The sequence below is a fragment of the Choloepus didactylus genome, chromosome 2 (assembly GCF_015220235.1).
Source record: "Choloepus didactylus isolate mChoDid1 chromosome 2, mChoDid1.pri, whole genome shotgun sequence".
NCBI lineage: Eukaryota > Metazoa > Chordata > Mammalia > Pilosa > Megalonychidae > Choloepus > Choloepus didactylus.
This window is the reverse complement of record NC_051308.1, coordinates 4187470-4202934: the sequence shown is the minus strand read 5'-3', so window position 1 is coordinate 4202934 and position 15465 is coordinate 4187470. Positions and strand designations below refer to the sequence as shown.

Here is a 15465-nt window from a genome sequence, read left to right as displayed (position 1 = left end):
AACATTTCCACACATTGGGGAGACCACCTTCTCGGCTCCACCCTCCTCAAACCTCGGGGCAGCTCCCGGATTCCCTTCCATCTCTGGGGCACACGCTCAACCCCTTCAGAACAGCGTGGTGGCAGCCAGGCTCTCCCCAATTCCCTGGGAATGTGCTCCACCCTCTTTGGGGCTTGGGGTGGCAGGACATTTCCTGAGCAACGAGGTGGAAGGTCCACCCTCAACCTCCAGGGCAAACTCACCCTTTCCCTGCGTGTGGGCTGCTCCGCTCTCTCAGCCCTAGACCTCCCGACTCCAGACCTCAACCTCCATGGCTCTGTCTTTGAAGAGATTTTTCCTTTAATTTTTTCCTTGTCTGTCTCCTCCAGTCCAGACCGGCAATGGCTCTATAAAGATCTCGCAAAAATTCTGTTGGCTTTGCATGAAGCATGCAGGGGTCAAAGCCATCAGACAACAGAAGTTTCCACAAATCCCTTCTGGATAATTCCATCTCCAATCTTGGCTTGTATTGAAATGGCAGCTGGGTTCCATGTTTGGTTACATCCTCACGTTGGGCTGTAGCTTCTGGGATTCCACCCCCTGGAAGCCTGTAATTTTCCAAGCCATCAACTTCTGGTTTCTTTGAACCCAAGAGTTCAGTTCTAAGTTTATCTCTCTCTGCTCGCATTTTACTATAAGCTGCAAAGAGAAGCCAGGATATGTCCTCCACACGTAGTCTGGAGATCTCCTCAGCTAAGTATTCCAGGTTGTTGCTTCCAGATTCTTCCTTCCATATGACACCAGGACTCAATTTTGCCAAATTTTGTGCCACTTTAAAACAAGGTTCGCCTTTCTTCCAGTTCACAACAACACATTGATCATCTCTGTTCAAGGCCTCGTCAGAAGTATCTTTAGAGTCCATATTTCCACAAACAGTCTCTTTAAAGCAGTTTTGGCCTTTTCTATCAAGCTCCTCACAACTCTTCCAGAAACTCCCCATTATCCATTTAAAAAGCCGTTCCAACATGTTCGGTATTCGCAAACTCAGCAGCAAAGCACCCCACTCTCGGTACCAAAATCTGTCTTAGTTTGCTAATGCTGCAGAATGCAAAACACCAGAGATGGATAGGCTTTTATAAAACGGGGATTTATTTCACTACACAATTACAGTCTTAAGGCCACAAAATGTCCAAGGTAACACCTCAGCAATCGGGTACCCTCACCGGAGGATGGCCAATGGCCTCCGGAAAACCTCTGTTAGCTAGGAAGGCAGCTGGCATCTGCTCCAAAGCTCCGGCCTCAAAATGGCTTTCTCCCAGGACGTTCCTCTCCAGCAAGCTTGCTTCTCTTCAAAACATCACTCCCAGCTGCACTCTCTTTCCTCTCTTTGAGTCAGCTCATTTATATAGCTCCACCAATCAAGGCCCACCCCGAATGGGTGGGGCCACGCCTCCATGGGAACATCTCATCAAAATTATCACCGACAGCTGGGTGGGGCACACTCCAAGCAAATCCAACCAGCACCAAAACTTCTGCCCCACACAAGACCACAAAGATAATGGCATTTGGGGGACACAATACACTCAAACCGGCACAGACAGTGAAATTATGATTACTAAGGAGATTATCTGTCATGGTAGCTTTTCTGTATTTTCTTGGGCATGCATTACTTTCATAATCTGGGGGAGGAAATGCTATTAAAAATGCAAAATCAAAGTCCCTTTCTTTCTTATCATTTCACAAGCTTTGTCAATGCTTGGGCTGATGAGAGGAGAAATGCAGGTGGTGAATGAATATCCCAAAGAACAGGGAGCTTGCTGGAGTAGTAAAATTTAAGGCTTTTTGCATATTTCCATCACCCCTAAGACTAGTCCCATTTCTGAAATACTGCACGACTTGTCATTTCGGCAGAAAATGGGGGTGACTAATTTGTTACTAAAGCTTCTGAGCATGAACTGCTTAGCCGGAAAGACCTCTGATCAATAACCTAAGCTACATATCTAAGTACAAAAGATCAAATTTGAAGACTGACAATATATCATCCTCAGAAGACTTGCCAATCAGATACTAAGAAGGCCCAGCATGGAGGCTTTTCTGGAGGGTGCTGAGTATTTGGCTGCCACTGAATGCAAAGATTACTTTATCTCACCCAAAGATTAATATTTGCTGCACCGAGTATTCCAGTTTGCTATGCTGTTGTTTTGCAAAACACCAGAAATGGATTGGCTTTCATAAAGGGGGTTTATTTGGTTACAAAGCTACAGTCTTAAGGCCATAAGTGTCCAAGGCAAGGCATCAACAATAGGGTACCTTCACTGGAGAAAGGCCATTGGCATCTGGAAAACTTCTGTTAGCTGGAAAGGCATATGACTGGCGTCTGCTTGCTCCCGGGTTGTGCTTCAAAATGGCGCTCTCCAAAATGTCAGCATCAGCTTTCATCGGCCGTCTTCAGAATGTCTCTGTAGGCTGCAGCTGCTCTCCAAAATGTCACTCATAGCTGCTCTGAGTTCCTTCTGTTTGTCAGCTCTTTTATATGGCTCCAGTGATTTAATTAAGACCCACCCTGAATGTGTGGGGTAACACCTCCATGGAAATTATCCAATCAAAGGTCTTGCCCACAGTTGATGGAGTCACATCTCCATGGAAACACTCAATCAACAGGTTCCAACCTAATCAACACTCATATGTGGGCTCCACAAGATTGCATTAAAGAGCATGGCTTTTTCTGGGGGACATAATATTTCCAAACTGGTACACCAAAAGAAATGGCAGATGCTTCACCTGTCAAGATGGAAATGGAGTTTACCTTCTGGGTTGTTGATCACCACTGTTGTTGGTGCCAGTTTCAAAGAACAAACCAGCTGTTTCTGCTGGTCCCCTACCCGTCTCCTCCTGACAGTCACGTTTAGCTATCCTGGGAGCTGACTGCCTTCTCCCTGGTGGACCTCAGAGCCCCGAAGGCCTCTGCCCCACCACGGCCTGGACTTTTGCCGTGGAGGATCCGGACCCAAGATTGCACTTCATCCTTGGGCTCCATGGGACCAGACAGTGTGTTCTTTGAACCAGCAGCAATATCATCTCCAGAGAAGGGCACGCTGGAGCTATCTTGGGGTCACCTGCTAAGACACTTCTTCCAAGCTTATTACTGACAAAGAAAGGCCATTGTAAATGAATTCCCTGGAGAAGCAGGGTTGTCCCTCCTTATGTGAGTTTTTAAAGGGAGATGTGTTCACAGCTAGTCAACCTCTTGGCTTTCCATTGGCAAATATTGCTTTAAAATACCAATGACAAAAGCAGAAAATAAGACAGCATATTAACCTTTTGTGCATTACTGCAAGTCACAAAACTTAACATAGCAACTGCCCAGATGTATAACAAAATAACCCAAAGTTCCCTAGTAGGAGATAATTTGCTTTAAATGGAATGCACAAGGGATGCTACTAATGTGATGTTCAAACTCTGACCCGTGTAGACATTCTCCAACTAGGGCAGGGGCTGGGCAGGAGGAGCATGCTTGCTCCATGGCTCTCAAGCAGTTTTCATGCAGCTGTTTCCCACACTGCACGAGAAGGTTCACGTGAGTCCTCAAAGACACTGTTGGAAAAGTGTACGTTGATAAAGCTTTTTGGAGTGGTACGTAAGATGTATCAAGAGCCTTAAAAATGTTTATTTCCTTTCAACCAGCAACTCCACTTCTAGAAAGAGATCCAAAGTAATAAACAAAATTGGGCAAGAGATGTTTTACAAGAATACAAGCTGCCACATTTTTTATAATACCATAAAAAAGAGAATAATTCTGTCCTCAGAAATGATTATACAGTCATTTGAAATCTTATTTTTAAAGAAAGTATATACCTGTAAAATCCTAATGAAAATAAGTAAATGTAAATACACACAAACACAGTATGCGTAGAAAAGAAAGTAACACCTAACCCAAATTGAGAATTTTGTCTAAGTGGGCATTGTTCTTAGAGTTGACCTTGATAAGCAATAGCCCCGTGAGGTCAGCGTTGTTGTCATCTCCGTCTGATGAACAAGGAACCCGAAACACAGAGGTTCTGAGCAACTTGTCCAAAGTCAGACAAATAAGCAGCAGAAAGAGGACTTGAACTTGACCCCAGAGTCCCTGCTGTCAACCCTACACTATAATGCAGTGAGATTCATCCAAACACAAACCACGGTTAACTTCGGGTGGGGTAGCTTTTACTTCCTTAATTCTATATTTTGTGTTTTAAAATTTTCTAAGTTGAATATATGACTTTTGTAATCCCAACTTTAATTTGAAAAACATAAATATCATTTTGCATCTGTCTTTGTCATAGGTCTTGAGGTAGGACTACCTTACAATCACCACTGCTATGACTGCTAGTGCTATAACTAGCAAGGACAACTCTTGCTATGACCACCACCGCTATGCCCATGACTGCTGTGACCACTGACACTATGACCCGTGCCACCATGACTGCCAGGGCCACTAGTGATATGAACATGGCTGCAATGAGAGCTCCAGCTATGACCTCCATCGCTATGGCCACAACTGCTGTGACTACTATTACTGTAACCATAACTTCAATGACCACTGACCCTATGACCAGGACCACTATGACCCCCATTGCTATGGCCATGACTATAATGGCCACTACTGCCATGACCACTACCACTATGACCACTGTTGCTATTGCCATGATCACAATGACAACTATCAAGATGGCCACCATCACCATTATGATGACCACTATGACCACTGTTGCTATATACACTGATACTATGACTAGGACTGCTCTGACCACAGTTGCCAGGACAGTGGTCATCTTGACAGAGCCATCCCTAGGTGCCAGGGAATTGTCCACATGCCTTGATACAAGTAAACTATAATGTAGGTACCGCTATTATCCACCATCTCACAGTGACCTAAGGCATATCATTCTTTGTCTCCCCAGTCCTTAGCACAAGACCCAGGAAGGAATAACTCCTTGATAAATGGATCTTTAATAAATAATGGTTTACAAAGTGTGCCAGTTTGGATGTATTATGTCCCCCAAAATGCCATTATCTTTGATGCAGTCTTGTGTGGGCAGGAAACATATTGGTGTTGATTGGGTTGGAGACTTTTGATTGGATGTTTCTGTGGAGATGTGATCACTCAACTGTGGGCGAGATCTTTCATTGGATAATTTCCATGGAGGTGTGGCCCCACCCATTCAGCATGGGCCTTGATTAGTTTACGGGAGCACTATATAAACTCAGACAGAAGGAGCGAGCTTGCTACAGCTGAGAGGGACACTTTGAAGAATGCACAGAAGCTGAGAGAGTAGCTGCAGATGAGAGACAGTTGAAGATGGCCATTGAAAGCAGACTCTTGCTCCAGAGAAGCTAAGAGAGGACAAACACCCCAAGAGCAACTGAGAGTGACATTTTGAAGAGGAGCTGCAGCCTAGAGAGGAACATCCTGGGAGAAAGCCATTTTGAAACCAGAACTTGGAGAAGATGTCAGCCATGTGCCTTCTCAGCTAACAGAGGTTTTTCCAGATGCCATTGGCCATCCTCCAGTGAAGGTACCTTTTGTTGATGGACACCTTATGGCCTTAAGACTGTAACTGTGTAACCAAATAAACCCCCTTTTATAAAAGCCAATCCATTTCTGGTGTTTTGCATTCTGGCAGCATTAGCAAACTAGACCACAAAGCCATAGCTATTACTCAGATAAATGGCATTTAACTTTCTTTCTTATATGCCAGTAGAAAAGTAAAGCCTCAAAAGAAGGCATAAAGTGACAACTCAGATAAACTAGATCAGAGACAACTTCAAAGTCACCCATGTCCTCTGAGGGAGACATGCTGAAGGGAGCCGGATCTGATGCAGGGCTCAGTGACACTATGGGTGGGGCAGGGAGCCTCAGAGAGGAGATTTTGCTTTTCCTTCCTCCTTTCAACCCAAGAGAAGTGGAAGGAGGCAGCCAAGAGTGGACAGGTGCTGGAGCCCAGAAGTAGGTGTGTCAAGTAAGTGTCTTGATATTTGGTTTAGACACAGAACACATTGATATTGAATTTAAATTTATCAAGAAAACATACGTATTTGATTATGGCATTTCCTTGTTCAACAACTAACTTGTAAGGGAAAAACAACATTAAAAATAATATTTTATTTTACTTCTGTTTTCAGAAAATTAGTGAGGTTTAATTTATTGTAATTTTTCTCATGGTTTTCAACAGTTCAATTGCCAAGATGGTTTTAGACTATACTTAGGGGTGGTGGGCATGAGGGCAGAGGGAGGACACTTATGGGCCTTCCAAATACAGGGCCTGATTTATTATAGTTTCAGACCTTTGATTAGAGCAGAGAGATGTTGACTCCAAAATCTTTGTTGGATATTAGATTGCTTCATATTTCCCTTTTGAAAAATGGTTGATAATAAGTCTGATGATACAAGCTTATGTTTATAAACTATCTTATTGTAATATAATAAATCTATGGAGCTAGCAAGACTGGTTGGAATTATTATTTCTAATGAATAGTGAGAAAACCAATGAAGACAAGTCCAGTGATTGCTGAGAGCCTCTGTTGGTTTAACAGTGGTGTCATTCTCTTCTCTGACTCCAGCTCAGTCCTATGCATTGTATATAATGAATTTTGTTCCCCCAAAAGACAAGTTCAAAAGTCCTAACCCCAGTCCCGTGAATATGACCTTATTTGGAAATAAGGTCTTTGAAGATGTTATTAGTTAAGATGGGATCATACTGGAGTAAGGTGGGTTCTACTCCAATATGACTGGTGCAGTGCAATGAAAAACTTATCTTTGTCCTCAGTTCATGGAGAAGCAATCTCTGAATCTTTGGAATTTCCTGTGTAAGTGTCGTTTGTTTTTCATGGTAGTCCCAGGACCATACCTGATAGCTTATATGCTAATGAGATGGCAGGGAGGGGCCACAACACCTGCAGTCTTGGGGGTCCAGGAGGCTGGGCTGACCAGAAAAGGCAATCGTGCCATTAGTGGATGGGGGCTTTGAGCCAAGTCAGGTCTGTCCACCTCCCCTACCTCTGGGAAGGTAGGGAGAAGGAGATTGAGTTCAAGTACGTGGGCACTGATTCCAACAATCATGCCTATGTAACGAGACTTGGGACACTTGAGGCTCTGATGAGCTTCCATGACTGAGAAGAAACATTGCTGTGCTGGAAGGGTGACGAGTTCTGACTCCACATGGAGAGGACACAGGAGCTTGCATTTGAGATCCTTCCAGACCTTGCCCTATGCGTCTTTTCTTTTGGATTCTTGTTTGAATCCATTTACTAAAATAAAACAATAATCATAAGCATAGCGTTAACATTGAGTTCTATGAGTCCTTCTTGGGAATTATTGAACTCAAGGGGGAAGTGGAAATCTACAAATTTGTAGCCAGTTGGTCAGAAGTGCCATGATCCGGGCCCCCAAATTTTGCACCTGGTGCCTGAAGGGCAGTCTTGTAGAGGATGGACCTGAATTCTGTGGGGTCTGGCCAAACTCTGGCCAGAGTTGAATCCACTGAGTGACCTGGCAGTCTTTGTAGTAACTGATTGAAGTTTTGTTACCTACACAACTGGTGTCTGTATGGAAGGGAAGAGGAGGCACAGACAGACATAGGGGAGAAGGCCACGTGACAACTGAGGCAGAGAACACCGTGGATTTTCAGCAAGCTACCACCAGAAACCAGGAGAGAGGAATAGAACACATGTTTCCCTACAGACTTCAGAAGGAACATGGCACTGCTGACAACCTTGACTTCAGACCTCCAGCCTCCACAACTGTTTTGTAAGCCACCCACTTTGTTACAGCAGCCCTAGGAGACTAAGACATGCAGCTTCCTCAAGACTGAGCTAGCATATCAATCCTCGGTCTGGACCAAGAACCCCATCGCTGTCTCTGCAGAACTCAGGGCTCACTGCCATCACAGCCTCTTGTCTCTATAGATTGAGATAAAGAGTTAATTGCCTGTGCCCACCCCACCGACCCCAGTCTGTGAAGGAAGCAGATCTGATCTGTTTTCATGCCCCCAGTGCCAGGCATAGTTTAAGCATAAGCCAATTCACCCTAAAATTGTGCAGAATGGTTGATTTTCTACTGCAGCAGGGAGGTATTTTAACTTAGTAGAAATTCTGCAATCTTTATCAAGGGTTTTCAAACTGGGTTCCACATACTGGGAACTGTAGATGGATTCTCACAGGTCCTTAAATTGCCTTTTAGAAATTTAAAATTTTGTACCTTTGATACAAAGGCATCAAAGGGATACCTAAGATATCAATATCAGAATGTTCTGCAGCAGTTCAATCTATGGTTCTCAATCTTTGTCATGGATTCGAGTCTTGGTGGGGAACCATAAACAAACACAGATATTCAGGCCCCACCCTGGAATACTTAAATTGGGACCTCTTGGGGAGCTGGGGAGGTTTCCCACATGGGTATTTTTTTCAAGGACTGCCAGATGATTTAAATGCATGGTCAACTTTGAGGCTCACTGACCTAGATAATCCATACAACCCTGAACTGTTTTCTAAGTAACACATCTTTCATGGTACTCTCGATTGCCTTTGAATCTAGTGGCTATATTTTAGGTGTCTTGGAAAAATAAATCAAGAACAGGAGCAAACTAAATACATAAATGATGTATTCTTGCCAAAGCTCATTGATATCACGGCGTACAGCACAAGCAAAGGTTTTGTGTTAGTCCTGCACAAAGGCAGGTAGTGGGAGAACTCAGTCATTTCATGAAGACGGCAAAATATGCATGTCAGACCAAAAAGAACCGGAGGTCCATGCTATAGCTGTGTCGCAAGCAGCAATGTGATGTTGGCTAAACATTCTCAGTATCACTTTGCCTCTTAGTTTGCATTTAATTTGTGAATTTGTTTTGGTTTTAAGCTTCTGTAAGAGCTATGAGCATATGGAGCTTATGCTTGGTGGTGCCTTTAGGTAATAAATAATGGTTATTCATATTTAAGCAACATTGCAATAATGAGAATATTTTTAACATCAGCACCAGGGGAGTCTGTGGGCACGTTTTCCTTCTTAAATGGGTCCATACATTATTCAACTTTTAAAAATACTGACTTGCATGATTTCCAGACCCTGGAAAAGTTAGGACGCATAATCTTTGGACTGAGGCCTTAGGAGAGAGGACATGGCTTTTCTCTTTGTTGATGCTCTTGAGAGCACAAAATGATAAACAGTTATGCCTCCCTCTGAGGTCTGGACCACAAATGGAAATCTGCTGCTAATATCCTGAACATTGCTGGCTGCCTTTTTGTCCCCTCCCAAGAATTCACCTTAGGACTCCCCATGTCTTACCCAACCTACAGGTGCTTTCTTGGCTTCCCAGTCTCCCAGGAGCAACCAGAGATCTTGCAACAAGATGCAAGACCAAATCCACCATCCCTGGGGCCAGAGACTATTCTACCCACCAGGAGGACACTTTAGACATCAGGATGTAATTTTCTAATCCCAGATGGCAGGGGTGAAATCCTGCCTTAGGATTTCCAGGCAGGAATGCATTTACTATCTGCTAAGAAGAATGTAATATTTTTTTTTTTTTCCTAGAGACAAAACCCAGGGTGTTTGTATTTGGAGTGTGTGGCCAAAGCAAATTAACATGAGTGTGTTTATGTGATAAGTCAGGCACAGTACAAGATACTTTAATAAATATGCATTTTTTTCTTAGCAGTCATGATTCCATGAGCTGGGTATCATGACTTCTCTTTGAGACAAGATGCTTGGGGAAGAGACTTCTCCAAGTCAGTCCATCACCCCCAAGTAAGGGGCAGAGCTGCTTTTCTTAAATGATAGACCTGCCTGAATACAAAGTCTGTACCGTGTCATGCTTTCAGGAAGTTGACTGGGGCCCTGAGGCTTGTTTAAGGCCACACCATAAATCAGTAGCAGGGAAAGCTCCCAAGTTTTTCATCTGCTGCCTACAGAAGCCAATCAGCCAGAGAGAAGATGGCCTTAAATCACTTAATAACTACAAAGTGTCATTTATCTCAAAATAATGGCAGTAAGCTGGCTCCCTGGAGAGGAGGTTTGGCAGCTACAAAGAACTCCAGACACAATATAATCAGCTCTTCTCCAATGTGACAATGGTCGTACCTGACAATGTGCCCATTCACAGTTTTCAAGGCCTGTTCCTGTCAGAATCCTTCAATTGTAGAGAATTAACTTTCCTCAGTGTGAAGAGCCAATGTTTTTACAGTGTTCTTTCATCTAAATAAAAGGCCTCTCTGAGTCATTGTCTTATTTCCAAACTCAAAAATATAAATGCTCTAAGTAATTATCTAATAATACAGAGAAAGTGCAAAGAATTCAGCCCTGGAGAGAGGAAATATTCTTTGTGACAAAAGCTTGTTGAAATAAATCATTAAATAAATATTTTTCTGACTAGAGTGTGACCTCTAGTGAATACATATTAAGCCAATGGGATTTCATTGGCTTCAGCAAGATATGTTTCATCAGGGCACTGAGATGATAAGACAGACCACGTTAACAAAGAAGAACTAGATGACAGATAATGGTGGGTGCCATTTTGTTTATGATGACCATGTATGTTTCTGGGTGATAGTCCATATCCCCTTTGTCACTAAATGAACACCAGGGTTGGCATGCCTCTTTCTGATATCCTTTTCATCTCAGGTCCTTAAGTCACAATGGTTTAGGGTTCTTTTCACCTCTTTGTTGTTCCATCAATCAATACTTTCATCAAATGAAACGCAAAAGTTGTGTGAAGATCAATTTTGGATGACCAGGTGATCAGGGCTACCACACTTCAATAGCAGGAGACATTTCACGTGCAACAAGACGACCTGCTAGAGGTGACCAGCTCTCTAGCAGGCACAGGGATGACTTCTGGGTAACTGGAGTCAGACTGCAGGTTAGGATAGGAGAGAAGGTTAACTGATAGAGAGGGCAAAGTTGCTGAGTTAGGGGTCTGGCAGGGTCTACTGGTGGCAAGTTGGATAAAGTTGCCAGGAATTGAAGTGTGAGGCTCTTTGAAATTACTGGGGAATGTAAAGAATTGTGGTCAGAGAGGAATTCAACATTGGGATAGAAATAGTCATTGAATTGAATCTGAAGGCCAAACCAAACATTTATTAGAGACTGTAGATTTACACATGTTAAGCTTTGACAGGTGAATTTTTCTAAGCCTTGGGCAACAGTCATTAAAAGGGTAAGGTCATGAGAATTGTTTAAAATGGATAGTGATGAGGATTGTACAAATAAGTGATGATAATGTGAGATATGGATGGATAAAATAAAAAAAGGATAGGGTTCTGACTGGCGATGGAATGTGAAGAGTTATGAAGATGATACATGTTGCAGGGATGTTGGTGAGAAGAAATAAGCCAACTGAAGAATGATGATGTGGTGATTCCACAAAGATTCACCACAGAGTTTTCACCAAAGTCTTCCAATATTAAGGCTCATGTTTAATCAGTTACTAACCAGCAAAGAACTGTTGCTTCAAACTTCTCTAAACATAATTAATTAGCATATATTTAATCAGTGGCACCATTAACAAGGTCTTAGAGGAACACTCAATCTCTATATTGTTTTTATTACTTTGGAGTCCCCACATTTTGCTTGGTTTGTTTTGTTTTGTTTTGTTTAGCCTAGCTGGGGTAAACAATTATATCGGAAAGGAATGAAGGACTCAGTTTAAGCCACAGATTCTCAGTGTTGATGATAGCTGTGATTGATTGAGGTGTCCTTTATTCCATAAACTGTATTAGATGCTTTACACACATTTCCTCCTTTACCCCACAATAACCCGAGGAGATAGGCATTGTTTTCCCATTTAATAATTTGATGTTATCTAGGTCTTTGGTACACTCAAAAGGATGACATGTTTCAGAAAAGTAGGAGCAGCATGGAAAAACTAAATAAGCATCTATTAAGCGACTGAGTGGCATGATATCTGTTGTCTGATTGCAGACCATGAGGAACAAAAAAGAAGTACAAATAGTTTATGGAGACATTAGGACCCACAAACATTTAGCCAACCCAAGAACAACTCAAATTAAAGTAAGAAATTGCAGCATGCATTTTCATAAGTTCGGCACAGGGTTCATAGTAGGAACTCAGTGAATATTTATTGAATGAATAAATGAATGAAGTTGGTCAACCAAGTAAGCAAATGCTAGATTGGGTGATACTGACACTATGAACTAAAACAGTCTTGGGAAAGAAAATTCATTATGGACTGGGGTAATAGCGAGATTTCCTGAATTAGGTGAGATTTGGAAGAATTAGAAATATGAAAATTGTCCTAAAGAAGAGTTGAAGTCACATTGGGTAGAAGGAACCAGGAAGAAGCCCAGAGCCTCCTCTCTGACCCCCTTCTGTAGCTCCAGTTCCCTGTTCTTGGCCTTGGCTGCTCCCTCACAAGTCTTTCCCCTGAGCTCATTTATTCTGTTATTTGTCCGACTCTTGAACTCTGTCCAGCTAGTTCTCAGAATGCCTGGAACTGGCATTTTGTTCTGTTAAGACATCTTTGGATCACCCGGGAATGCCTCTGTCCTTTGGTGTGGAATGGGAAAACAAACAGGGTTTGCCCTGTGGCTGATTCTAGGCAAGTAAAGTAATAAGGTCTCCTAAATGAGGCAGAAATCATGGCGAATACCTCCCACTCTCAATCAGCTGGGAACAGGGCTTCCCATGGAAATTTTGGCATCTGGGAGACCCTCTCAAGAGTTTCAGAAAGGCGTTCCTAGCAGGGCCTAGCATCAACCTTTCGGCTCCCCTCATGCCTCTCCCTGACAGGCAGGGCCAGCACCAACACAGCACCCCCACCACACGAAACTAAGGTGCCTCCTCCGTACACTGAGGTCCTGTTTCCCCTGGGATCAGAAGAGTATCCTCTAGCTCGGGTTTCCTGAATCATTTCCAGTTTGGTTTCTGTCAGAGATTCCTAGAGTAACAGTCACTTAGTCATTTGTCTCATGATAGGCAAAATTTGGCCCAGATCTTTGTTGGGCTTTTAGAAAAGCTCTTATCTCTGGTTGTGGGGGGATAAATGTTGATTATGGTAACTCTCATAGAACTGGATCTCCGGTTTTCTCAGAAAAAGGTTCCCACTATCCTATATTTGTGCTTCGGTATCTTATCTTTTTTGATTCTGATTTTTCTGGAAGAATAGGAGACACCAGGAGCTGTGTTCGGCAGCAAAACTGCTTTTCCAAAATAGCTCACTTTTGTAGTGAGAAGATCTAATTCATCTTTTTATGGGTTGAGAGACAGCTTCTGTTTTGTTACTGATCTTAAGAACCAGCTGGGCTTGCTGTCCTTGGAAAAGGCAAGCTGTCTGTTGCCCTGGTATTGCTTAATTAGAAAAAAAAAAAAAACACCATAACTGAAGTCAGTATACAGGGCATATATTTACAAAATAGTGTTCCAACCCATCAGGAGCAAGGAACTTCCAGAAGATCCTAAGAAAGAGATGAAGAAGCAAGGGCAGGGCAGGAAAGTTTAACTGGTGTGAGAAGGAGTTGGGAAAGCCAAGTTCCGCAGTGAGGAAAAGCAGTTTTGAGGTTATGAAACCAACTTTTAGTAAACATTTTTTTCTTTTTGGTGAAGGCTAAAAGTATTTTTCCTCCTTGGATTTAAAAAACCTGGTTTTAAGAATCCAATATTTTGATGGCAAAACTCTTGCCTTTTTCTGTATACTATTGGAAAAAAAAAAAGTCCCATAATATATATAGAACAGGAAGAGGAAAATGCTATATGGATCTAAAGGAAATAGGTTTGATCCCCAAGCTTAGAGCATCCACTTGTGTTGGTTATGCAACTCCTGGCTGATTTCAATTCCCAGAGGAGGTATCATTTCCTGGTTATAGTGGGAACAAAGTCCCAACACTTGATAGGCCCTGCATTCTCCGAAGTTAACAGGTCACCCACATGCTCCCGCCAGCGTGTGCCAGCCTGCCACCAAGGGACAACTGGCTCGGGACCTGGCACCAAGCAGCCGAGTGGCACTGCTCCCAGAATGCTCCTCCAATAAAGAGCCATTGTGGGACCTGGACCCTTCAGTGCACAGGACAAAAGGCTAAAATGAAGAGCACAATGCATGTGAGTGGAACCAGAAAGTTGAATGGAGTGGTAATCACCTCCTCAGTGTAGATGGGGTTATTTTTCATGCAACTTCATTCTGTGATTCAGTCCTTGCCTAGTGTCATAGTACAGATTTCCATTTACCGGTTGATAAGTGAAAATGATTACGGTGATAACCATTACATGATATAGGTTACAAGCATCATTGGGGAGGAGAAGTGGCAAATTGTTCGTCTCCATGCTGGAAAAGCTTAGGGGAGGTGGGAAGGGATCAGCTTTCATCAGAAAGAGGCAAATGCATCTGAAAAGAGGAAGAGTCCTGGTGGGCTGTACATCTATGTATGTGGTCAATACTGAGACTATGTGTAATGTATAAGGAACTAAATGAGGCCTAGGGTTTCAGAATCAGTATGATCTCAATGTGATATGCAGTGTGGGGTGTGACGCAGGGGTTGGGGGGCAAGATCTAGGATAAGGGCATTTGCTGTGCAGTTTGCTATCGATCTTTGAGTTTTGGGTCCCACAGGCTGCCCAAATACAAAGGGCGCTGGGAGGAGTCAGGGTGTTGATTCAGACTGAGCCAGTTTCCATCTGGGTGACCTGGAGTGACTCTTCATACAACAGCCAACCTCACTACAAAAAAACAGATGGGGCTCTTAGTTAAGCTTTCTAAAATGAATAAATAGGAGGGAGCAGTAGAATTAGACTCCATAGACCAAACTGAAAAATGCTCTTTCAGCTGAACCAATTTACTGCATTCTTTTTCCCTAGTTTTAGGAACAGGATTTTCTATCTCTGAACCAAGTGTATTTTTTTTTTTCAATCTAATCAGTTTTGGCCAGAAACATGATCTGTCTCAAATATGCCTCTTTCCTTGCGATCTGGTGCTTAGAATTGGTCACAATTTCTTAACAGGGACACTTTTTCTACTTACTTTCTGACATTTATAGCTATCAACAGGCACAGGTCTGTGTACCTACTTACTACTTTAATAGAAACAACCCCAGTACGTGTGAAAGGAGGCAAATATTTCAGCAAGAAGGACCCTTGACTCAATGCCTAGTTTTCATTTTTCATTCATCGTATTTGACCAGTGCAGTTCCACCTCCATAAGTCATTTACAAATAACAATAGGTCGTTTTAAATGTGCATCAGTTGTTTCTTTCAATTTATGACATTTTGCCTCCATAGCATGTAGATTGTATCTGGTTGAGGAAAACAAGTAACAAACATTTTTTTCCAGCAACCTGGCATTAAATTCACCCATATTATCAACTCACCAGAATTAAGCAAGATGATGGATTTGAGGCACACAAACTCCTCTCCCTGGAGATTCATCATACGTAACCGAGACGACGTAGCTAGCAACATGTCAAAGATCTCCACCATCCCTTCTACACACTTCCCCTGATTCCTAT

The 15465-nt window shown here is 42.7% G+C and overlaps 1 protein-coding gene across 4 annotated transcripts in view; it reads right to left on the bottom strand.

The window, feature by feature from the left end:
* The window catches only part of ESR1 (estrogen receptor 1), a 388242-nt gene that overhangs the window by 21683 nt on the left and 351094 nt on the right, over nt 1-15465 (bottom strand). For 3 of the 4 annotated variants that reach the window (XM_037819617.1, XM_037819633.1, XM_037819625.1), the window contains exon 7: nt 15328-15461. The exons of the other annotated variant lie outside the window; for it this stretch is intronic. In XM_037819617.1, coding sequence (XP_037675545.1) covers nt 15328-15461 — 134 coding nt within the window. The remainder of the gene's footprint in view (nt 1-15327; nt 15462-15465) is intronic. 4 annotated transcript variants of the gene reach the window in all.